At 44.3% G+C, this 23,805-nt stretch overlaps 1 protein-coding gene across 1 annotated transcript in view; it reads right to left on the bottom strand.

The window, feature by feature from the left end:
- DNAH14 (dynein axonemal heavy chain 14) overlaps positions 1-23,805 on the bottom strand; it is a 496,436-nt gene that overhangs the window by 313,629 nt on the left and 159,002 nt on the right. The window contains 3 exon segments of the mRNA XM_030558364.1: positions 12,242-12,258; positions 13,433-13,551; positions 13,654-13,758. Coding sequence (XP_030414224.1) covers positions 12,242-12,258; positions 13,433-13,551; positions 13,654-13,758 — 241 coding nt within the window.

Here is a 23,805-nt window from a genome sequence, read left to right on the forward strand (position 1 = left end):
TGAGAGATTAATTTCTTGTAATTCAAAGTCCAGAATGGAACACCAACCTCTCTCCTTTCTTCTTTGGGATAAGAAAATAACGTGAATAAAACCAAATGCCCCTGAACTGTAAGGGCACTTATTCCACAGCTCCCAGCTGTAGAAAGAGTCTATTTCTTGAGATGGGGAGGGTGGGGGGAAGCACTAGGAAGGAAGTGGAATTGGATAGAATACTCCTTATTTAAAATTTTCAGGGTCCACTGGTACACCATGATCCAAGTTCAGGTTTCATGAAATTGGTGATGGATAAAACAGAGTAAAAGGAAGAGGATTCTTGGGAGTATTAATCAGATTCTCAATACTGGTGTCAAACCTGCTGGCCGAGGGAGAATGCAGAATGTGCAGTAGTAGAGGAAGAACCAGAGGGTTGTCAGTGGAACCTCTACTTCTCTCTTGATGGCTCCAAGGTCCTTTGAGACTAATAATAATAGTAAGAAGAGGAACATTGCAAGAAGGAGGTCTGTGGTCTTACTTGTTTTCTCCTTGGGACTGAAACAGAGAAGCAATGAGAACACAGAGTTGTCCTACAGCCCTTTAAGAAATGGAGATCCTCACCCATATTTTAATTAAAAAGTTAAAGGGAAGGTGGTTCTTTGATGCTTGGACCTCCCTGATTGGAGCCAGGAAGGTCTTCCCATCATGGCCACTGATGTAACCACAGCATGCATCACTGGGTCGGACACACCGCGTGTAGCTTGTAAGGAAGCATAGATTATCATCTCTTCTTCAGACATGCTGGGTTTATAGTTCCTGTTAGTGTTTTTGTAGCAGTTTGTCCCAATTCAAATAATTTTTATTTGGACAGAAGAACCTGACATTTAGCTAAACATATCTGGAGGCTGGCAGATGAATACACTCTGTGGGTGAATAGGTCCAATATCTTTGGGTCTCTCTCCCTAAGTATACATTTGGGAGGCCCCTACTGCTTCAACCTATCTTGGATGGCAGCTACCACAAGCAACTGTTGTACTGGGTTGGAATAAAAGTACTCAGATCCCATGGGAGGCGCTTGGTACCTCTTGTCAGCTCACCTGGATGTGATCAGAATGGAATCTGGAGGGTGCCACAGATCTTTCACAGGTTACAACAGTTCCTCATTTAGGGGACTGCTGAGCCTGCCAGGCATGGAAAGGTGCAAAGCGTATAGGAGTTTGTGAAGTTTGTCCTGAACCACTTGCAGAGATATATCCAGAGTGTCTGCCATGAACTTGATTAGACTCTGGTGGAACACCTTTAAATTGTTGAATGAAGTTGAATGAATAAATCCAGGGATTTACTGTCTTGTCAGTAGAGGATGAGATTGCATTGGTGACACTAGAGACAAGCTGATGCTTCTCCTTGCAAATTTTATTACTCACTACTTTTTTCTCCTGCCTTTCCAGGATCTGAGCCTGCACTACCTGACCTGGTTGTGCTGCTTTATAATGACTATTTGAGAAGCGAGATCTAACTCTAGAGGAGGTCAATGATATAAGTTTGTATGAATATGGCTGCACCTCCCAAGACATCAGCCACAGTCAAGACTGATACCAAAATGGGTACTAAGGTGGAAGACACACAGAGAGCTCACTTACAGATCCCTTCCCAGACTCTCTTCCTAATTTGCACTGAACTAATCAATGAGAGGGAAAGAGGGTGTGCAAGAAAGGAATCCCTGATACCTCAAATGGAATGAAGAAAAAGTACACTTCTTCCAAGTGAAGGGCTGTCCCATTAGGAGTACTCTGGCTCTGCTGTGCCCTGCCTAAATGGGTAGGAAGTGAAGTCAGTGTCAGATATAAATCCTTCACCTGCCATACCTTGTAAGCTGGTGGTTTACCTATCACCAACCTCAGGCTCTCAGGGAAAGAAACTCTGATAACATTGCCACAGATAAACCACTTGGTACCACCACTCAAGGTTCTGATGCGCTGGGCACTGGGGAACAGTTTCAAGGTTGCCTGTATAGAAGCACAGGATACTGAACGTTGGGTAATGAGACGTCAAGTGCTGAAGGATCGGTACTGAAAGATACATGGTACTCTGGTTTAATGGGTACATCTGGTGCTCTCTGGACTCTTCTCAGGCCATTAGATGCCCTTCAGCCACTGAGCTGTGAATTCCAAGTCTTGTGCCTTGACTCAATACACACTGGAGAGGGTGATCTCAGCTCAGTTCTGGACTGGTGCTCATTCCCACCCATAAGAGGTCAAAGCCATAATAGAAGAGGACTGGGTCTCTTGGTCAATGTACCCTGGGAACAGAGGGTAGAATCTCAGCTCACAGGCCACTTGTAGAGCAAGAATGATTGTAGGACTGAGGTCTAGCTGCATCTTTCCTCTGGTGTCAGAAGAGGATTGCACAGCACACTCAGGGAAGGACAATTTCAGGAGAGCGTCTGTAGCTTTTTTAATCCACTTGGAGAAGAAGCAATGTATGATACTTTGTTCAAAAATATGTCCCTCTCCAACAGATACTGCTCGCCAATCCAATCTTGCATGCATGGGGTATATGTGCACCAAGAGTGAAATCCATGTGAACAATCACTTGGAAAAAAAATCTTTAGATTTTAGGTATATTTCTGAATCCAATGAAACACATTCATTTTCCAATGAAAGATAAGTTGCCAATTATTGACATTTATATGGCAGATCTTCTTCTTTCACTCATAGTCTATTTCCCCATAGCAGTAGTCACTCCCTAAATATCTTGGGCCAAGGATCTGGCCTTTCTTCATTACATGTGCATCTATCTAAATTATAATTTATTTATTTTGTGACAAATCAGTAGATTGTAGCTTAATAATAATAACAATAATAATAATAACAACAACATCTGTTGTTTTTAATGTTCCAATATAGCTCTAACATATTGTTTGAAAATCCTTAACAGCTATAATCCAATTTTCAGTCTGTGTAATGCAATTTTACTGCTCCCTTCCATACTGTGCACCTTTTTATACTGTCAATCAGTACACTGTATTCTTTTTTTTAAGACCCTGCTCTGTCATTAACATTTTCAATAATTTGTCCAATTTGGTTATCTGGCTTCATTATTAATTTTTTCTTTAAGATTCAAAAATGGAGGTGGCAATGTACGCATTTCATAAATGATTAATATCATATTTATACTTTACAAGAGAAACTGTTATAGAGAATAATACAAATGGAAGAGAGAATTAGTGTGTCTCTCTATTTTGGGTAAGTACAATTAGAGAAATAACTAAGAAAGCCTTCAAAACTGAAAATATAATATTTAGCACTTACAAGGACTAAAGGGATTATTATCCTTATTTTATAGACACCTAATAGAAAAAAATGATCTGTTGTAAGTAATGCTAGAGATTCAGATTAAATATTAAATAGATTTTTTTAAAAACTTCTCACAGTCAAAGATACTTTACATTTATGGAAAAAAATATTTTACCGCTGATTTCAGACCTTCTTTAGCTGACTGTTGAACTAATTTTTAAAGTAGCAAAGGGTGACATCTGTTTAGCACACTACAATACAAAATAATTGTAACTAAAACTAGGAATACATAATTTTTCTTGAATGTGTCATTATTTAGGGCCCAACACTATAAATACTCACATACATATGTAAATTTACTTGCATGTACAATCCTACTGAAGTCAATAGGACTACTCACCAAAATAAAGTTACACATATATGAATGTTTGCAGAGTTGGGGCCTTAGTTTGTAGATTATTTAGCTTTAAAATTTTGAGTAAGCAATCATGCCTTTCACAACAGTTGTGTCTTAACTACACATTCATGAAAGAATGAGGAATTTATTACCCCATAACTTCCTTTCTGCTAGCAATATCTCCCACAATTCTGAGATTGTGCGAGCTATTTCCTCTCCTCTTTGCATTTCCACAGGCAGTTCAGTGTTGTAGCACAGCCCATACTGGCACATCCTCTTCGCTTGCTTGCTGCCAGTAGATCATTCTAAATCTATGTAAAAACTTCAAGAATATGATTAGTAACAAGAAATTCAATATCAATCAGTAAACTATGTATGTAGACTAGCTGGCCCGCAAACAGTACATACGAATGGCCATACTGGGTCAGACCAATGGTCCACCTAGCCCAGAATTGGGTCTTCCAACAGTGGCTGGTGCCAGATGCTTCAGAAAGAGCGAATTTATCAAGTGATCTATTCCCTGTCATCCAGACCATCTTGGCTAATAACCATTGACGGACCTATCCCACATATATATAAAAATTAAAATTGAGGTAGCACTAGAACTTTTTTAGGGCTAACTTCAATCACTCTGAACTCCACAAGCTTGATGCTCTGGCTCCTTTCTATAGAGTTCTATGTGCCATGCATTATTGTGTGTCTGTGATGTGCTCTGCACACAGTTAGGCTGGTATCTGTTGTGAGTACCTATGAGTCTGTACGGCATACGGAAAGACCCTTACAGACATTTTCTAGGATTGTCCACCACCTGAGGGAATCCAGAACCTGGTTTGGAACCAGCATTTGATACTGCGTGCATTTCGGTAAGTGATTTCAAACCTTGAAAAGAAACTTCTAGAGAACCTGATATGGGATCTTCCTCAGAAGGTAGTTCCTATACATAAAACCAGAGACACTGAGATATGGATGGCCTTGTGTTCCTTACAAACACAGGTATAAGCTTTTGGATTTTCTCAAACCTGTCCAATAAAGGCCAGACTACAGTCACAGAAGTGTCTATATCCATTTCTAGGTGATCTATCTTTGTGAAAGGAATCGGATATTTCCTTTCCTGTTTATCACAAAACAGTATGCTTGAAGTGTCCAACTTGTGGTTGGAGCACTGATAGAAATGTCCTCCAGGAAAGGATACAGATGAAAGCCTGGGACCAAAGTTGGGCTATGACCTCCACCTGCATCTTGATAGAGACTCTGGGTGCTGACAAAAACAATGATGGCAGTGGTTTGTACTGGTAGTCAGCTGTGCCATACACAAATTTTAATACACAGCAGTGACATGTACATGCAGTTATGAATCTGCTAGGTCCATTGAGACAAGGAAATCCCCTTTTTACAGGGATTCTACCACTGAGGCTAACTTTGCATCCACAATTTCATTTTCTTCATTTGTAGAGCAGTTTGAGGTCCAGGATGACTAACTCACACTATACATTTCTGGATAATACAGAATATGGAATATAGCCACAAGAATCTTTCTTACGAGGGTAGCAATTGTATTGCTCTTCTGTGCAGAAGGCTACAGATTTCATTCAGTACTAGCCCGAGTGCTTGAGATAGGCAACTGGATGAATAAGTGATGCAGTGGGGCCCTTAGTTCAAGGGAGTAACCAAAACTTACTACTGCTTTCATCTACTCATCAGTGATGGACAGACATCATCCATTAGAGAAGCGGGACACTCTGCCTCCTAGATTCAGATGTGGTCAGAGGCACAGACTCATAGGTGAGTCCTTAGAGGTGTTGCTACCACCTCGGTTTTGCCACTTGATCCATGGCTAAAAAGTTTTCCCCTGACATACCTGCTATCTTTCCTTTAGTATTTTTATGAAAAAGATGGATGAAAGGAACATTTCTGCACTTGTCATAGCTTCTTGAGGCACCGCATGGGAAAGGAAGGGATTGCTGCAGTTTGCATGCACTGTATACCACTGTCTTATTAAATTTATCTCCAAATAGTGGAGATCTTGTGAATCTGGATGAGCATAACACTTGTTTTGTGTGCACCTCTGCCATCCAAAGATATAGTCAAATGTGGTGCCCAGCTGCTGAGCTGATAACATGATCCTGGCTGAGAATCATATTGCATTTAATGATACACATGTGCCACGAAGTCTTTGCTAGAATACTTTCTTCAAGTTAGACCTGAAGTCAGGTTGGTCCTTATTATCCAGGGTTGGTCATTCAGCCAGAATACTGTGGTTCTTGCAAAACAGGTAGTGGCCAGGGAACTCTGAAGGCAGCCAAGAAAGTCACAAAATACCTTCTTTGACTTCCATCTTGCTATCAAGAAATCCCTTTCTGATAGGATTATGCTATCTTTAGCTAAAGATGTCACCTACAGGATCAAATGTGTTGGCAATTTTTTGGCTCTTGTATCTTATGGTATCTAAGTGCATGCCTGCTAATGCACTTACTCTTGTTAGGGTATTCTATTGATCCCTGATCACATCCTCATAGGAAGAGTGCAGCAGGATTGGCATCTTGGTCACTGATTTGGCTGATGGGTATTTGCCCTTGACCTTCTTATTAGGTATCTGTTCTAGGTGGATCTGAATAGCAGATGCAGACTTTCTGTGACTAGTATTAAATCTGTCAGGGTGGAAAGTCCTTTGATGTATTTTTCCATGTCCTGCTCAGAAACTTGAACTGGAGAGCTCACCTTCCTCAGAAAAGAAGAAAGACACTGAATCAGATATACGTTTTTTATATTTTTTCCTTTCTCTTCTTGTTTTCTGGCTCTTTTTGCCTGTTTTTCAGAAGTTGCTGCCCAGCTGTGGCCAGCCCAGTGTTTCTTGTGGCTCTTTTCATCATGAGTCTTGAGTGCCCTAGATATGTTTCTCTCTGTGTCCTTGTCCTTAGGGTCACAGTTCCAGGAAATGGTGTGTGGCCCAGATTAGTCACAGGGCTTACCCTCTGAGCTGGTCAAATGGTCTCCTCCTTGTCCTTAGGCCCTCTACCCAAGAAGTTCAGGAGATCCTGATTGGGCTGGAGTCACGAGTCCTCTAGGGAAGGAGTGTCCCAGCATGCCAACCCAATGCTGAGCTCCATACCCTGGCAGCATGAGAATCAGCTGGCTGTAAACAGGCAGGGCATAATTTGCCTTGAGATGAGCCTGTAAACACTTCTTCATAAATGGGCCACTGCTTTGATTTAGTCCAGTGTTTTCAGGAAAACTCAGCCATGGTGCAGTAGTCCCAGTAGGGAGACACTCCAGTGGCAGATCTGGGGGCTATAAATCACCATAGTGTTAAATACCCAATCTAAGAGGAAGGAGGAAGAAAAAGTAAAGGTTGCTCACTAATGACTAAAGATATATAATAAAGTAAAACTGGTAAAGGAGATGTTTGGGACCACTGTAAACTGTCACTAATTGCAGAAATTCTGGCAGCAAGCCAAAAAACAGGGCATGGCCAGCACACGCTGTGATAGGACACTGAACCACCTCTAGAAAGCAGAGAGGAGGAGGAAATGGTTTCTAACCTTAACTGGTGTTCTTACAGATGTGCTGCACATGTCCATTTCATTGTAAGTATTGTTGTGCTCCAGTGCACAGTTGGAGGATAGTTTTTCCCTTACTGGTACCCATTGGGCTGGCATGACAGCCCTCTGCTGCTGCGCACAGGCATAAAGGGCCAAGTTTCCTTTGACCCTCCTCAGTTCCTTTCTACCGGAAATACTTCAACAGAGAGGGGAAGGAGGACAGATTATGGAATGGATATGTGCAACCCATCTCTAAGAACAACAGTTACAGAAAGATTAGTAACCATTTCTTCTTCTACACATGATAGCACATGTCCATTCCATTGTAGGTGATTCACAAACAGTCTCAACTGGAGGTGGGTTAGGAGTTTCTTTGAACAGGGATTGGAGAACCACTCATCCAAATTCAGCATAGTGTCAACATAGCTGAGAGATAATGTAATGAGAGGTAAATGTGTGACAATCACCAAGTTGCCACTTTGCAAATGTCCAGTATGGGCATATTTGCCAGAAAAGCCGAGAGGTTGCTTGGGACCTAGTCATATGACCCTATGCTCTATACGGTGGCTTGATGTTAGCCTAATCGTAACAAAGGCAAATACAATTGGATATCCATGATGAAATCCTTTGTGTGGAAACAGGACTGCCCTCGATTCTGTCCGCAAATGCAATGAACAATTGAGATATAGTCCTTTCAGATAAAATGCTACAGTTCTTCTAACATCCTGAGCATCTCCAGCACCTCATTACTCTGGCTTTGGGAAGAAGGTCAGTAAGAAAATTTCTTGGTTAGTATGAAAAGTGGAAGCCTCTTTTATAAGAAAACTTGGGCGAGGATGAAGATAGATTTTGTCCACGCAGAAACTCGTATATGGAAGATCTGATACTAGCGCCCTCAATTTCCACGTTCTCTGCACAGCACCACCTTCATCAAAAGGTACAACAGAAAGTAAGTTGCTAGAGGCTCAGAGAAGGTACCTGTCAGCTTTGTTAAGACTAGATTCAGGCTCCATGGTGGAATAGTGTTCTGTACCTGATGAAATAGTCTGTCCAAAACCTTTAAAAATATTACGGTCATTGGGTTGGAAAAGAGAGCATGGTTATCCACAGCTAGGTGAAATGCTGATATAGCCGCTTAATGTACTCTGATCGAGCTAATCATCAATCTCTGATGTTTCAGGGACAGAAGAGAGACAGCACATGCTGAATAGAAGCAAGAATGGGGAAAACCCCTTTCAGTCTGGACCAGAGGGAAATCCTCTTCCAGTTAGCCAGGTAAGTAGTTCTAGTTGTTTTTTTTTTCTATTTAGCAGCATGTCCTGAACTTCTCTAAAACAGAACTCCTCCACTGATGTTAACCACAAAGCCTTCAGGCTTCTCAGGCAAAGAGCCTGTAGACTGGAGTGGAGGAGGCAACAATGACTCTGGAAAAAATTCAAGTCTGTATGTAGTGAGACTGACAGTGGCAGACTGATTGATAGGTCTAACTCAGTGGTGGGCGACCTGCAGCCTGTGGGCCGCACATGATCCATCAGGATAATCTGCTTGCAGGCCACCAGACAGTTTGTTTACATTTTCATGGCCGCCTGCAGCTCCCAGTGGCCATGGTTCACCATTCCTGGCCAATGGGTGCTGTGGGAAGCGGCACGGGCTGCAGGGACATGCTGGCTGCTGCTTCCTGCAGTTCCCTTTGGCCAGGAATGGCGAACTGATGGGCCGCGTGCAGCCACAGGTTGCCTACCACTGGTCTAACTAGTTTGAAAACCAGTGCTGATGGGGCCATGCAGGACCAATCAGTATAAGACAGGCCTTATCCTGCTTGACCTTTCATAGAACTATGGACAGAAGAGGGTTAGAGGAAATTATACAGCAGACTCTCTGACCAAAGCAGTAGAAAAGCATCCATTAATGAACCTCGACTGTGGTCCACTTGGGAGCAAAGCTGACATTTCCTGTGGTCTTTTCTTACAAATAGATACAGTCGGGATGTTCCTCAGTGCTGGAAGATAGACCTTGCTATGTCTAGGTGAAGGGATCACTTATGATGACTGAGAAATAACCTGCTAAGCATATTCTGAGCACTTGGGCTACTTTCAGAACCACAGAGTTGGCAATGCAGAAGTCCCAGAGCAGGATTGCTTCCCGATAAAGTAGTGAGGACTGTCCTCTCCGTTTGTTTATATAAAACATGTCTGGCATATTGTTGGTCAGCACCAATACACGCCTTCCCCTGATGTGAACAAGCTAACTGGGTTGCTCATATATTGTTTACATAGAGACTGAGATCTTGAGTAGATCAGAGACTTTGCATTTGTGGGGGTACCAGTTGATCCCAACCCAGGTTTGAGGCATACATGACTAAGGAAAGACATTGTTAGGGAGGGACAAAGGGAACACCTTTGCAGATAGTGGTTTGGTATGTTCACCAATTAAGGGAGAATAACATCTAATTTGCTATGAATATACCTTGGTGAATATACCTCAGACAACCAGTCTTGAAAGAGCATGAAATGGAACCTGTCACATTTGACTATGTAAGTGTATGCTGCCATGTGTCCCAGTAGCCTAACATAGTTTCTCACCTGGTGATGGGATAATCCTTTAAGTCTAGAATGAGATTTTGCATTGCATAAAACGTTGTCTGCAGCAGTAAGGTCATGGCCATTGTCAAGTCCAGGACTGCGCCAGTAAATTCTATCTTCTGTACCAGAGATGGGGATGATTTGTTTGTGTTGATCACTAAGCCAAATGCATCGAAGATGGATTGGATTTTGCTTATGCTGGACAACACCTGCAACCTGGATTGACCTCATACCAGCCAGGTAAGGGAAAATGTGGACCCCTGCTCTCTGGAGGAATGCTGCTACTGTGACCATACACTTTGTAAATACATGTGGGGCAGCTGACAGACCAAAAGGGAGCACTGTGAACTGATAAGGGCATCAGCTGACAGTGAATCTCAGAAATTTTCTATGCTTTGATGAACTGCCACATGAAAGCAAATATCCTTTAAGTCAAGAGCACCATACCAGTCTCCTGGCTCCTGGGAAGAAATAATGGAAGCTAGAGTGATGATCCAGAATTTCTGTCTTTTTTAGGCACTTGTTTAACTCCTTTATATCTAAAATAGGCCGGAGATCCCCTTTTGCCTTCAGTATCAGTACAGATCTCTTCTATAGCTCCTACCAGGAAAAGCAATTGTATTTCTTGCAGTAACACTGCCTCATGACAGACGTCCCTAAAGGAGGACAGGAAGGGTAGGTGGGAGGGAGCAGAAATAAAATGGAGTGTATATCCCATTTCCACCACGCTTAGAACCCACCTATCTGTTGTGATGTGGCCCCAATCACAATGGAGGTAGAACACACAGTTTGCAAAAACTTGGGAAGAAAAAGATGGCATTCTTAGAACTGGTACATTGCTTTCAACCCGTACATCAAAATAAGCTTGTGGAGGATGCTTCCTGCCTTGATGAACCAGACTGTTTGTTGAACTCCTGGAAGGCAGCCAGAAGACTGTAACCAAGACAAGCATTTCATTGTGATGGCAGAGGCCATGCCCCAAACTGCAACATTTGCTGCACCTAGACTCACATGCAGAGCCATTCTGGCAACCAACTTACCCTCCTCAATTAATATCTGGAACTCTTGTTTCATATCATCTGGGAGTTTGTCTTTGAACTTTGAATCTATATCCCACAGGGTGAAATCATAGCACCCCAGTAAAGTTTGCTGGTTTGCAATAGGAAGCTATAACCCACACGTGGAATAAAGCTTCCTCCCAAATAAGTCCTGCTTCTTGGCCATCTTATTTTTAGGGGGTTGATGTCCCGTGACCATGTCTCTCTTTCTCATTGGCTGCTAACATTACAAGTGAGCTCAGAGGGACATGATTACAGAGGTGCTTGAACCTCTGAGAGGGGACATAGTACCTCCTCTCCAGTCTTTTTTTGCAGTCAATGGCAGGGAAGCTGGGGCCTGCCAAAGAACCTTGGTAGGCCTTAAAATAGCATCATTAATAGGAAGAGCTATTCTTGCTTGGGCTGCAGATACCAAGAAGTCCATCAACTTGGATTTTTCCTGGACTCCTTGACAGTAGATGTCCAAGACCACAGCCATCCTCAACAACTCTTGATGTGTCTTAAAATCATCAGGAGGCAGAGAAATAGGTTCTGCCACAATTACCTCAGAGAAAGAGGATGCCAGCCATCTTGGAAGCTTGTCCACTTCCCACTCCTCTTGTGGATGTTAATGAGAGGGGTCCTGTGTCCACTTGGTCAGGCTCAGTGCCAAAACTAGGGTGTTTGCAGCATCAATGCTCCTGATAGCCACTAGATGGAGTCAGCTGAGGTAGAGGTGAGGAAGCTCTTGATTAGGGGGAAAACCCCCATGAGTTCTAAAATGCCCCAGGGTCCTTTCAGTAAGTAAACATTGATACTGAGAATGAAACCAGGGTGGGCAGGTAGCATATTCTTGATGGTGGGACTAGCTAGGCTAGGACACATAGGATTCCACTTCAGAGTCTGATGAAGAAGCCTCTTGTTGCTACCATGGTGGGGCTGTACTGAACAGTACCAGTGAGGAAGATTCAGACTCCGAAGAAAGGGGAGCCAGGGAGATCTGTGCCTTTCCCTTAGGCAGCATTGTCTTAATCAGAACCCTGATGGCTAATTCAGTTGGACCTGCCCAGTGTAATGGTGAAACCACTTATGCTGGTAGCTTGGGCACCAGTGCCAGGTAGGACTCCTGAACTGCTAGTGATGATGGCACTGAGATGTTCAAAAGCACTCTCATAGCCTCAAATGCCTCAGAAGGAGACAGTACCAGAGCATGAGGTGATCCCAATGATTGTGCTTCGGAAGCTGGTCAGAACAGCCCTGTACTGGGCCCTGGTGTCAACAATCAACCCTGCTTAGAGGTTTGCCTGGGGAGTGTATGCTTTGAGCACCCTCTTGAGCCTTCAGTTGATTTTGACCTCTTCGCTTCCTTTAATGATCCTTGTACCAAATACAATTTACGGTGCCTCTTCTTTGTTACTAGCAACAACAATCTGCCTGTTAGTACCAGTAATGCAGAATATGCACTACTGACTAAAGCAGAGGTGCTCCATACCCAAACCAAGGTAGATGGTACTATGTCCTCCATTTGAACTGATTTCAGCAGCAGATTTTTCAATCTGGCTGCCCTGTCTTTTTTGGAGCAGACTTTAATCCCTTACAAATACTACATTTGTTATTCATGTGAGCCTACCCTAAGCTCTTGAGGCAGCAGGGGTGAGGGTCACTGTTAGGCACTGCCTCACCTCAAGAGTGGCAGGGCTTGAAACCCATGGCACATGGCATATCTCCGGTACCAGAGTCAGTACCTAGACTGGGTGCTGGATCACACAAACAATTTGTATTAAGTACACTAACTACACAGAATTAGAATGAGCACTATTTACATGATTTGACTAACAACTTGCAGATGCAAGGAAAGGGAGCTCCAAAAATTGTTACAAACAGTAAGAAGGAACTGAGGGAGGTCAGATGGTTTGGTTCTTTATGCCTGTGCGCTTGCTGGTGTGCATGCTTCATCAACAGCTATCGCTAAGGGAAAAACTCTTTGACAACTGAGCACTGGCGCTCACAAACACCTAAGGTGGAATAGACGTGTGCAATCACTTGAAGAAGAACATCTCATATGTCTTAGAAGTGTGAGAAATGCTGGGCTGCAGAATGCATTTGTTCTAATGCAAAATGTTTACCAGCTGTTATGCGACAAATCTGACCAGCTTCTAGATTTGTAAGGCACTGTGCATGTTACAAACAAATGTTGAGACAGCGTATTCTCTCAAGTTAGTATTTATAGTAGTCTCCGCACGCAAATTCAGCTCTGAAGTAGCTGTAGCTCCCACTGCAATCAGTGGAAACTGTATATGCTGACTCCAGGGCTGAAATGGGTCCTTAAGGTTTTATAATACAGTGTGAGAAGAGCTCCACATCACAAGATTTAATGTCATTCAAAATATTCAAAACTGATTCATCATTAGATGGTATCTGCATGTTTATGATGAGGCATAAGGAAGCTTTGAAACTGCTGGTTACAAGTTTCAGAGACCTCAAACCAACACTATCTGTACACCAAAGAATCCATACAAAGTTACATTGAAAAGAGCTGTCGAAAAATCAGCAGAAATTTCTTAAATTTCCATTGTATTAATTATCATGCAATGTATGTATACCATACTTTGGCACTAAGAGAGTCTCTTCTTCAGCAGAACCGATCATCACCACCACCGGAGAGTTCTCGTCATGTCTGCGTATATATAACTTCCTGATATTCGCAAAACATTTCACAAGATGAGGCTATGGTACAGACATAAAAGAAAATAACAGAATAACATATGAACAGTCTGTCATTACATGTAACAAGAAGAATGTTCCTAGCATGCAGTATTGAAATGTTACCTGCACAGCCTCTGGATTTCTGCTTTCAGCTAAAATGTCAAGAAGTTCAGCACTACTGAGAAAGTAAAACCTTGGGAAAATCATTCGTTTAATTTCAAGATAGTCCTGTTCCAAAATAAATACATTAATTAAAAAATAATGTTAAAGATACATTGAAACAATAACTACGGTTAAGGCTCCTATGTGTAGGGCTGTTAGAGCTAGGGTTAGGGTTCCTATGGGGAGGGAACTTGGAGTTAGGATTAGGATTCCTATGGCTAGGGATCTTGGAGCTAGGATTATGGTTCCTATAGGTAGAGCTCTTGGATCTAGGGTTAGGGTTGCTATGGGTACGCCTCTTGGAGCCAGGGTTAGGGTTCCTATGGGTAGGGCTCTTGGAGCCAGGGTTAGGGTTCCTATGGGTAGGGCTCTTGGAGCCAGGGTTAGGGTTCCTATGGGTAGGGCTCCTGGAGCTAGGGTTAGGGTTCCTATGGGTAGGGCTCTTGGAGCTAGGGCTAGGGTTCTATGGATAGGGCTCTTGGAGCTAGGGTTAAGGTTCCTATGGGGAGAGAACTTGGAGCTAGGGTTAGATTCCTATGGCTAGGGCTCTTGGAGCTAGGGTTAGGGTTGCTATGGGTACGGTTGTCATAAACAGATAAGTAAGAGTTAACAGAACAGAAGAACTTCATATCTCTTTTGCCTGTAAAGGGTTAACAAGATCTGTGAGCCTGGCTGTCACCTGACCAGAGGACCAATCAGGGGACAGGATACTTTCAAATCTTGAGGGAGGGAAGTTTGTGTGTGTGCTGTTAGTTTTTGGTTGTTGTTCTCTCTGGGTTCTGAGAGTGACCAGATGTGCAACCAGGTTTCTCTCCAATCTCCCTGATACAGGTTCTTATAGATTCAAAATAGTAAGTACTAGGTAGATAAAGCGAGTCAGGCTTATGTTTGTTTTCTTTATTTGCAAATGTGTATTTGGCTGGAAGGAGTTCAAATTTGTATTTTGCTGAAAGGATTTTAATTTGTACTTGTATACTTGGGCTGGGAGGGTAATCCCAGTGTCTATAGCTGAAAGACCCTGTAACATATTCCATCTTAAATTTACAAAGATAATTTTTACTGTTTTTCTTTCTTTAATTAAAAGCTTATCTTGTTTACGCTGTTTTTTTTATTCTGGTGTGAGACCCCAGGGGACGGGGTCTGGATTCACCAGGGACTTGGTGGGGGGAGAGGAGGGAAGGGGGAGAGAAAGGTTAATTTCTCTCTGTGTTAGGGTTACTTTCTCTCTCAGGGAGAGTCTGGGAGGGAGAGAGAGAAGGAGGGGGGAGGTGAAAATTTCTCTCTGTTTAAAGATTCAAGGCGTTTGAATCACAGTGATTTTCCAGGGTAACCCAGGGAGAGGAAGCCTGGGAGAGGCAACGGGGGGAAAGGGTTTACTTCCTTGTGTTAAGATCCAGAGGGTCTGGGTCTTGGGGGTCCCCGGGAAAGGTTTTGGGTGAACCAGAGTGTACCAGGCACTGGAATTCCTGGTTGCTGGCAGAGCTACATGTACTAAGCTGGTAATTGAGCTGAGGGATTGATGCTGGTACCACATCTTTTGGACGCTAAGGTTCAGAGTGGGGAATTATACCATGACATGGTGTGCAGCATGTGGGATAGATAGATAAGATAGAATCCAAAAGCCAGTGAGGTTTTTATTTCTCTCCCTGCTAGCTATCTGCAGGCAGACTAAGAGGTTTGGGTTTAGGATCAAAAGCCAGTAGGATTTTTTCTCTCTCTTCCCCCGCTAGCTGTGTGTAAAGAAGGCTAGAGGAGATTGTTTTTAAAAGCAAAGGTCTGCAAGATTTTCTTGGTCTCTCCCTTCTGGTACTCTGAAGGCAAAGGCATTAGGGTTTAACAAGGATCTTTGTTAAACAAAGGAACTCCAGCTGTGAGTAACCATACACCAGCAAAACACATTTGCAAATGAATGGTTTTTTTTTCCTAACTCTGTCGGGAATAGCTAGGTAGAAGGAGTTAAAAAAAGACTCTGTTGCTAAGCAACCCTAAGGAGGCAACAGAAAAGCAGCATTTCAGGCAGTAAATACCAGAGGGCACCCCAACACAAGAAAGCAGAAACCATGACTACCAAGGACACCCTGAAACAGAAACGAGCAAGAGTGGAGACAGAGGAACAAATCAAAGACGCAGACCACAAGCGAGACATGGAAAAGAAACAAAAATAACTAGAAATAAAACAAAAAGAGAGAACTGAGAGAAAGAGAGATGGAGCTGAGAGAAAGAGAAAAAGAGGCTGCCCACAGGAGAGAGCTGGAGATAAAAGAAAGAGAAAGGGAGAGAGGGAAAAAGAGAGAAAGCATGAACTGGAATTAGCACAGGCTAGGCAGCATGCTCCAGCCAACCCTAACAACCCTTCTCCAGTTATTGTTCCACATCCCAAGAAATTTCCCACCTATAAGGCAGGTGATGACACTGAGGCCTTTCTAGAAAATTTTGAAAGGACCTGCCATGGATACAACATCTCTGAAGACCAGTACATGATAGAGCTGAGGCCACTGCTCAGTGGACTTCTAGCAGAGGTGGCGGCTGAAATGCCTAAGGAGAACATGAACAATTATAAACTTTTTCAAACCAAGGCCAGAATCAGAATGGGGCTAACACCTGAGCATGCCCGTCGGAGGTTCAGAGCCATAAGGTGGAAACCAGATGTGTCATTCACCCGACACGCCTACCACATTGGAAAGAATTATAATGCCTGGATATCAGGAGCCAATGTTAAATCTCTGGACGACATGCACCTCCTAATACATTGGAGTAGTTCTTAGAGGGTGTTCCGGAGAAAATAGAAAGGTACATCCTAGATGGGAAGCCCAAAACTGTCACCGAAGCGGGGGAGATTGGAGCCAGATGGGGGGAAGTGGCAGAAAAGAAAAAAGCTACTATCAAGGGGAGCGAATATCACAGGGGTCACACCGACAATAAACCCTATACCCGATAACAACCCAAGACCCCACCTGCAACCCAAGGAAAGCCCCAGACTCCCTATTCTCTCACCTCACCAATTTGCAGTAATCCACCTCGGCCCAGTGACCAGCCAGCTGGGCGATGCTTCAAGTGTAATGAACTGGGACATATAAAGGCCAAATGCCCCAAGAACCCCAACTGAGTGCAGTTCATTATATCTCCATCACTCCAAAGATCCCCAGGCCCAGATGCCTCTCAAAGTACCCTTGGAGCGAAGGGAAATTTTGAGAGTGGGCGGAAAGAAGGTTATCGCGTGGAGAGACACGGGGGCACAAGTGTCAGCTATCCATCAATCCTTGGTGGACCCCAAATTCATCAACCGAAAGGCCCAAGTGACAATTTACCCCTTCACGTCACAAGCGGTAAACTTACCTACAGCTAAACTGCCTGTCCAGTACAAAGGCTGGTCAGGAATGTGGACTTTTGCAGTCTATGACAATTATCACATCCCCATGCTACTGGGGGAAGACTTGGCCAACCAGGTAAAGTGGGCCAAGAGGGTGGGAATGGTTACACGCAGCCAAGCCAGGCAAGCTTCCAGACCCATCCCTGTTCTTGAGCCGTCCACAGGGGCCCTGTCTCTGTTACCAGAGACCCAGACAGAGGTAGTGGACCCGGATCCCCTGCCAACAACTGCAACAGCCACAGTACCTCCAGTCCCAGACCCGGACCTGGAAACGCAACCAGAACCAGAACAATTGCCAGCACTGACACCAGTGCTTGCAAACGCATCTTCAACCCCAACGCCAGAGGGCACCAGCGAGCGTGAACTGGCAGAAGCAGCAGACAACCACACCCAAGAGGCTCTGCCAGAGCCTGAAATACCACCAGCGGAGAGCGGTTCACCAGCCACGAAAAGAACTCCAGCACCTACATCGTTTCCCGAAGGACCAAGCCCAAGTCCACAATCTAAGGAAGAACTGGTGTCTCCAGCCTCCCCGAAACAGTTCCAGACCGAGCAGGAAGCAGATGACAGCCTTCAAAAAGCTTGGGCGGCGGCACGGAGCACCCCACTGCCTCTCAGCTCTTCTAACCGATCCCGGTTTGTTATAGGACAAGGGCTTTTATATAAGTAGACTCTTTCTGGTGGACACCGTAAAGACTGGCATCCACAAAAACAGTTGGTGGTTCCAACTAGGTACCGGGGGAAGCTCTTAAGCTTAGCCCATGATCATCCCAGTGGCCATGCTGGGGTGAACAGAACCAAAGACAGGTTGGGGAAGTCCTTCCACTGGGAGGGGATGGGCAAGGATGTTGCCAAGTATGTCAGGTCTTGTAAGATATGCCAAAGAGTGGGAAAGCCCCAAGACCAGGTCAAGGCCCCTCTCCAACCACTCCCCATAATTGAGGTCCCATTTCAGCGAGTAGCTGTAGATATTCTGGGTCCTTTCTCAAAGAAGACCCCCAGAAGGAAGCAGTACATATTTACTTTCATGGATCTTGCTACCCGATGGCCGGAAGCAGTAGCTCTAGGAAACACTACGGCTAAAACTGTGTGCCAGGCTCTAATAGACATTTTTACCAGGGTAGGTTGGCCCTCCGATATCCTTACGGATTCAGGGACAAATATCCTGGCAGGGACCATGAAAGAACTGTGGGAAACTCATGGGGTGAATCACTCGGTTGCCACCCCGTACCACCATCAAACCAATGGCATGGTGGAAAGGTTTAATGGAACTTGGGGGGCCATAATACGTAAATTCGTGAATGAACACTCCAATGACTGGGACCTACTGTTGCAGCAGTTGCTCGTTGCTTACAGGGCTGTACCACATCCCAGTTTAGGGTTCTCACCATCTGAGCTTGTGTATGGCCACGAGGATAAAGGGCCATTACAGTTGGTGAAGCAGCAATGGGAGGGGTTTACACCCTCTCCAGGAACTAACATTCTGGACTTTGTAAGCAACCTACAAAACACCCTCCGACACTCTTTAGCCCTTGCTAAAGAAAACCTAATGGATGCTCAAAAAGAGCAAAAGGCCTGGTATGATAGACATACCAGAGAGCGTTCCTTCAAGATAGGAGACCAGGTTATGGTCTTGAAGGCGCAACAGGCCCATAAGATGGAAGCATCATGGGAAGAGCCATTCACGGTCCAAGAGTGCCTGGGAGCTGTTAACTATCTCACAGCATTTCCCAATTCCTCCTTAAAGCCCAGAGTGTACCATGTTAATTCTCTCAAGCCCTTTTATTCCAGAGACTTACAGGTTTGTCAGTTTACAGCCCAGGGAGGAGATGAGGCTGAGCGGCCTGACGGTGTCTACGATGAAGGGAAAAGTAACAGCGGCATGGAAAAGGTGAACCTCTCCACAACCCGGGAACGTCTGCAGCGGCAACAGGTCAAGGAGTTGATGAACACTCCCGTAAAAGTTTCCCAAAATCAACTGGTTAAAAATTGTCCTTACAATGTGAAGAATCTTGTAGTTGTACATAATTAGTAGCATATGTAAGGGTGCATGCGTTTATTGATCTGTTTATTCTAGAGTTTTAGGGAGAAATCACCGCCAGTGCGGTTCCACACTGTTAGCGACTTGGGGGGCATGTCATAAACAGATAAGTAAGAGTTAATAGAACAGAAGTACTTCATATCTCTTTTGCCTGTAAAGGGTTAACAAGATCTGTGAGCCTGGCTGTCACCTGACCAGAGGACCAATCAGGAGACAGGATACTTTCAAATCTTGAGGGAGGGAAGTTTGTGTGTGTGCTGTTAGTTTTTGGTTGTTGTTTTCTCTGGGTTCTGAGAATGACCAGACGTGCAACCAGGTTTCTCTCCAATCTCCCTGATACAGGTTCTTATAGATTCAAAATAGTAAGTACTAGGTAGATAAAGCGAGTTAGGTTTATGTTTGTTTTCTTTATTTGCAAATGTGGAAGGAGTTCAAATTTGTATTTTGCTGAAAGGATTTTAATTTGTACTTGTATACTAGGGCTGGGAGGGTATTCCCAGTGTCTATAGCTAAAGACCCTGTAACATATTCCATCTTAAATTTACAAAGATAATTTTTACTGTGTTTCTTTCTTTAATTAAAAGCTTATCTTGTTTAATAACCAGATTGTTTTTTTATTCTGGTGTGAGACCCCAGGGGACGGGGTCTGGATTCACCAGGGACTTGGTGGGGGGAAAGAAGGGAAGGGGGAGAGAGAGGTTAATTTCTCTCTGTGTTAGGATTACTTTCTCTCTCAGGGAGAGTCTGGGAGGGAGAGAGAGAAGGAGGGGGGAAGGTGCATCTTCCTCTCTGTTTAAGATTCAAGGAGTTTGAATCACAGTGATCTTCCAGGGTAACTCGTGGGGGGAAGCCTGGGAGAGGCAACGGTGGGGGAAAGGGTTTACTTTCCTTGTGATAAGATCCAGAGGGTCTGGGTCTTGGCGTTCCCCGGGCAAGGTCTTGGGGGGAGCAGAGTGTACCAGGTACAGGAATTCCTAGTTGCTGGCAGCGCTACAGGTTCTAAGCTGGTAATTAAGCTTAGAGGAATTGATGCTGGTACCACATCTTTTTGACGCTAAGGTTCAGAGTGGGGAACTATACCATGACAACGGCTCTTGGAGCTAAGGTTAGGATTCCTATGGGTAGGGCTGTTGGAACTAGGGTTAAGGTTTCTATGGGTAGGGCACTTGGAGCTAGGGATAGGGTTCCTATGGGGAGGGAGCTTGGAGCTAGGGTTAGGGTTCCCATGGGTAAGGCTCCTGGAGCTAGGGTTAGGGTTCCTATGGCTAGGGCACTTAGGGCTAGGGATAGGTTCCTATGGGTAGGAAACTTGGAGCTAGGGTTAGGGTAGATATGAGTACGTCTCTTGGAGCTAGGGTTACGGTTCCTCTGGCTAGGACTCTTGGAGCTAGGGTTAGGGTTCCCATAGCTAAAGCTCTTAGAGCTAGGGTTAGGATTCCTATAGGTAGGGAACTTTGAGCTAGGGTTAGGGCTCCTCTGAGTAGGACACTTGGAACTAGAGTTAGGGTTCCTCTGGCTAGGCTCTTGGAGCTAGGGTTAGGATTCCTATGGGTACGGTTCTTAGAGGTAGGATTAAGGTTCCAATGGCTAGGGCTCTTGGAGCTAGGGTTAGGGTTCCCATGGGTAAGGCTCTTGGAGTTAGGGTTAGAGTTCCTATGGATAGGGCACTTAGGGCTAGGGTTAGGGTTCCTCTGGGTAGGGAACTTGGAGCTAGGGTTAGCGTTCCAAAGGGTAGGGTTCTCGGAGCTACGGTTATGGTTCCTATGGGTATGGCACTTGGAGCTAGGGTTAGGGTTCCTAAGGGTAGGGCTCTTGGAGCTAGGGTTAGAGTTCCCATGGGTAAGGTTCTTTGAGTTAGGGTTAAGGTTCCTATGGCTAGGGTTTTTGGAATCTGGGTTAGGTTTCCTATGGCTAGGGCTCTTGGAGCTAGGGTTAGGGTTCTTATGGGTCCGGCTCTTGGAGCTAGGGTTAGGGGTCCTTTGGGCAGGGTTCTTGGAGCTAGGGTTAGGGCTCCTATGGGTAGGGCTCTTGGAGCTAGGGTTAGGGTTCCTCTCAGTAGGGCTCTTGGAGCTAGGGTTAGGGTTCCTCTCAGTAGGGCTCTTGGAGCTAGGGTTAGGGTTTCTATGGCAAGCGAACTTGGAGCTAGGGCTAGGATTCCTATGGGTATGGCTCTTGGAGGTAGGGCTAGGTTTTCTATGGGTACGGCTTTTGGAGGTAGGGTTAGGGTTCCTATCGGTAGAGCTCTTGGAGCTAGGGTTAGGGTTCCTATGGGTAGGGCATTTGAAGCTAGGGTAAAGGTTCCTATGTGCAGGGCTGTTGGAGCTAGGGTAAGGGTTCCACTGAGTAGGGGTCTTGGAGCTAGGGTTAGGGTTCCTATGGGGAGGGAACTTGGAGCTAGGGTTAGGATTCCTATATCTAGGGCTCTTGGAGCTAGGGTTAGGGTTCCTATGGCTAGGGCTCTTGGAGCTAGGGTTAGGGTTCCTATGGCTAGGGCTCTTGGATCTAGGGTAGGGGTTCTCATGGGTAAGGCTCTTGGAGCTAGGGTTACGGTTACTGTTGGTAGGGCACTTAGGGCTAGGGTTAGGGTTCCTCTGAGTAGGGCTGTTTGAGCTAGGTTTAGGGTTCCTATGTGGAGGGAACTTGGAGCCCGGGGTAGGGTTCCTATTGCTAGGGCTCTTGGAGCTAGGGTTAGGGTTCCCATGGGCAAGACTCTTGGAGCTAAGGTTAGGGTTCCTATGGCTAGGGCACTTGCGGCTAGGGTTAGGGTTCCTATGGGTAGGGCTCTTGGAGGTAGGGTTAGGGTTCCTATGGAGAGGCCACCTGGAGCTAGGGTTAAGGCTCCTATAATACAGAAATATGATCCCAAGCTCCTCATCATGCATCCGACAAAGTGGGTATTCATCCATGAAAGCTCATGCTCCAAAACGTCTGTTAGTCTATAAGGTGCTACAGGATTCTTTGCTGCTTTTACAGATCCAGACTAACACAGCTACCCCTCTGATACTAAGCTCCTCATCCTCACTTTCACGGCCCTGCATTTCAGCCATGTATACCCCTCTTAACTTCATCCTTTTCCTTCACACCTACTCCTCTCTCTTTATTCATTACCTTTTCCGATGGTTGGTTTTCTGCCCTTTTTTATGTTATCCACTATAGTTGGATCAGCCTCCTTTCAAGTCAGCTAAGTAGCCTTCCTCATCTCCCTTACCATCAAACCTCTCCTGAAAGTCCACGTTTGCATTAATCTAATCAATCCAATACTCTCCCCGCTTCTTCCTGTGACTGAATTCTTGTCCTATGGTTTGTTTTTGTCTATGTTAAAGTAGAAACTCTTTTGACAGTGATGTGTGATCCTACTTATTTTGTAGTGCACTATGCATATTTATAAAATAATCGTTCTGTTTATCAGGCTTACTCTTGTTGAAGCCCGCTGGGCACAAAAACAATCTAAAAACTCCACAGGATAACGCTCCGCTCTCTCTAAATTTATATATATAAAAAACACATCTTCAGTCCACTACTGCAAATATATTCTAGCCCACTGATTGGTGAATAGTCAGCTGATGCAAACAATGCAACGTCAGTGCAATACACGCCTAAATGCTCACTTCAATGAGCCACTTGCTGTCATATCCTATATTAGTTGCATGCAACAAAGTTGCTTTGCTGGCAGCCTCTTTTAGAGGAAATGATTGCAGTCAAATTGCTGTACAGAAATCCTATCAATAATCAAATGTTAAATTACACTAACTGTTTGACAAGGATTTATACTAATGATGACTAGTATAATAGGAAGGCAAGGCAACTCAATGTCTACTTTGCTTGTATTCTCTCAAAAAATAATATGTGAATGGATGACTAGCAAAGTCACCGTAGTCAATATAGGGGAAGGGATAATGCAGAATGGATAAGTAAAGAACACATCAGATCTTCTGACCAGATTGAATGAATTCTAATCAGTGGGGCCGGTTGCTATTCACCCAAGGGTACTGAAGGAATTAGATGAAGAAATCTCAGAGCCATTGGCATTGTATTTACAAAGTCATGGATGACAGGAGAGGTCCTGGAAGACTGGAGAAGGGCTAACATAGTGTCCATATTTAAAGAGGGGGAAGAAAGAAGAACCGGGAAACTATAGACCAGCCAGCCTGACTTTGATACCTCAGAAGCTACTAGAGCTATGTATAAAACATTCAATTTGCAAATACCTGGAGGATGATGGGGTAATCACTAGCAGCCAGTATGGATTTACCAAGAACAAATCATGTCAAACCAGCTTGATTTCCTTCTTTGACAAGGTAACTGACTTGGTGGATAGAGGGAATGCGGTGGTCATAATATACTTGGATTTCAGCAAGGCTTTTGATACAATCCCATATGACATTCTGATAAGTAAACTGGAGAAATGTAGGCTCGGCAAAACTACCATTAAGTTGATACATAGTTGGTTACACAACTGCAAAAAGTAATTATTAAAGAAATTATCTCAGATTGGAGGGAGGTCTCAAGTGGGGTTCCACAAGGATCCGTTCTGGGTCTGGTGTTGTTTAACTTCTTTATTAATGACCTGGATGTAGGTATAGAAAGCATACTGATCAAGTTTGCAGATGACACAAAGCGGGGCAGAGGGTGTCAATACTTCAGAGAATAAAGCTAAAATTCAGATCTTGATAAATGAGAGAACTGGGCTATAGACAACAAA

The sequence above is a fragment of the Gopherus evgoodei genome, chromosome 3, assembly GCF_007399415.2.
Source record: "Gopherus evgoodei ecotype Sinaloan lineage chromosome 3, rGopEvg1_v1.p, whole genome shotgun sequence".
Lineage (NCBI taxonomy): Eukaryota > Metazoa > Chordata > Testudines > Testudinidae > Gopherus > Gopherus evgoodei.